Source organism: Camponotus vicinus, unplaced genomic scaffold (genome assembly GCF_025532165.1).
Source record: "Camponotus vicinus isolate PSW18456_S1 unplaced genomic scaffold, iyCamVici1.0 SCAF_4, whole genome shotgun sequence".
Lineage (NCBI taxonomy): Eukaryota > Metazoa > Arthropoda > Insecta > Hymenoptera > Formicidae > Camponotus > Camponotus vicinus.
Genome location: NW_028141976.1, coordinates 11,738,548 through 11,740,915, shown reverse-complemented (window position 1 = coordinate 11,740,915; position 2,368 = coordinate 11,738,548). Strand labels below are relative to the sequence as shown.

The window sequence follows — 2,368 nt, the reverse complement described above, 5'->3', positions numbered from 1 at the left end:
CTGCAAAGAATTATCAAGTTCGATATCTTTCTTTCCTTTTGTATGAAGATCTAAATTAAATATATATATATGGTAAATTTAGATATTTTAATTATTTTTAATTGAATATTTATTCGATCTGTACAGCTATCAACAGATTCAGAGAGATGTGCAAATTTGCAAAGAAATATGCTTCGAAATTTGATGTACAAAAAAGGTTTTAGAGAAAATTTAAGGATTTAAGAGAGAAAAAAGTTGAGATAATCTTGAATTTTTCAATATTATTTGAAAATGAACTCAGTTTCTTTAAATGGGACTATCCTAATTTTTTTACTTTTAGAGATCGATCCTGCAAAAGTTCGACATTAAAAAAATTAAAAATTATAAGAATACAATGGCTAAAAATTGAACAATTTACGAAATATTTTATATTTTAATTCGACATAATTTTATATATAAAATTAACGAAATTCTTCTCATAAAATATATTTATTTTTCAATTATTTTGCCTCAATATTTTTATGCACAAAATTAATAATAAGAAGAATCAATTGTTACAAAAAAACAGTTGTTTTTAAGAAAAAATATAAATTTGCAAAAACAATTACATATTTTTTTTTTTAAACAACTATGTTTTCTTTACATCAATTGTTTCATTATTTTTGTTCATAAAAGTATTCATTATTTTGTGCATAGAAGTATTGAGGAGAGATAATCAAAAAATGAATATTTTATGAAATATTTCATGATTTATGTTGAATTATAAAATTAAAATTATGTTGAACTATAAAATATTTCATAAACTATTCAATTTTTGGTCATTCTATCCTTATAACTTTTAACGCCGAATATTGCGAGGAAAATTTGTATAAAAAAATTTAAGGAAGTCCTACTTAAAGAAACTAAGTTCACATGATCTTGAAAAACAACTTTAGTTAAATTTCAAGATTATCAATTTTTTTCTCTCTCAAACCTCTATAAATTTTGTCTGAAATATTTTTTTGTTAAATTTCGGAGAAAACATCTTGTAACACTTTATGTGAAACATATAATAATATTTCTTTAAAAAGTGTGATGACATCATGTGAAACATAAACATATACATTTTATGTTTGTCAGAAGTGTACGTCAGAAGAGGAGTTTACCTTAATTGGTGTAGTAGCGCCAATAAAGAAACCCCATGCCTGCGCCGTTAAACTGGCAGCTATGCTGATTATCATGAAGGATATTATACGATTCGTTTCTATGGGCTGACCGGTTAACCAGTAACTCACGGTAAGATACGTCGCCGCGCACGCTGCTTGAAAGGGTATTTCGATAAGCAATATGCTGATGTAATAAGGCGCTAGTCGGTACCAGCGGTTGAAGTGCTCCCTTGTGAGAATCTGCATCTCCAGTGGGACTGAAATAGACAAACATTAAAATCATACTTTGGACGATGTAAAAATTTGTTTATGTAATTTTTAATGACACACGTATCCTGATATATACGTCTGTATTTTGAGTAATCTTCTGGAAATGTTCTTTATCAATTTCACGCGATACAATTAAAATTATACATAGGCATTGCCAGGAATTAAAAACCAAAAGAATATTTTTATTGGATATCAGAATGATGATACCTTTTCAAAAAATAAGAATTCTGGAGAATAAATTAATGCTATGACGTACGCTGTGTATATGTGTATTAAATAATGTAATGAACTCTTGCACTTTATGACCGTAAGAAAATTTTAACAAAAAGTAATCGCATGAAACGTGACGCACGAATCACGATTATTTATTCTCTGTATGCAAATGAAAGAAATATGTAAATGAATTTTCGCGCCGACAGAATTACAAGATTCTCGCACGTCATAATATTACAAGGTATTTCGTCAATCATTCATTTAAATTTCTTCATCCTTAAAGGTCACAGATAAATGATATTTTAATAGAATATTTCAAATGCTCTAATCAATAAAAAAAATGTTCAAAATTTATTCTTTAAATTTAAATTTTGTTGTACATGATCATTTTCTACAGTCAAGAAATATATATAAGTTTTTGTAGGTTTTTTTCAAGCATTTTGAGACAGCTAAAACTGCGACAAGACATTAGTGACTAGGAATGAAGCAAAAAATATATAAATTAAAAGTCACAATAAATATTAGAATGCAAACAACAGTAATTATATTCTAAACTAGTATTTTTTAATATATATAATAATATATAATATTTATTTTCTTGTTTTAATATGAAATCCAATTTATTGAATTCTTTATTGATTTTTCGTGACATCATATAATGTTAAAATTATATCGTTACGTTTAAACATATGTACATGAACGAAATATTTTTGATAATATTTTGATTTCATATTTCACGAATTACTCATTGTTAATATAAA

General features: G+C 25.9%; 1 protein-coding gene across 3 annotated transcripts in view; it reads right to left on the bottom strand.

Annotated features, from left to right (window-relative positions):
* Positions 1 to 2,368, bottom strand: part of LOC145971031 (ATP-binding cassette subfamily G member 4) — a 31,951-nt gene that overhangs the window by 2,359 nt on the left and 27,224 nt on the right. For all 3 annotated transcript variants that reach the window (XM_083098238.1, XM_083098237.1, XM_083098240.1), the window contains one exon: positions 1,125 to 1,381. In XM_083098238.1, coding sequence (XP_082954364.1) covers positions 1,125 to 1,381 — 257 coding nt within the window. The remainder of the gene's footprint in view (positions 1 to 1,124; positions 1,382 to 2,368) is intronic.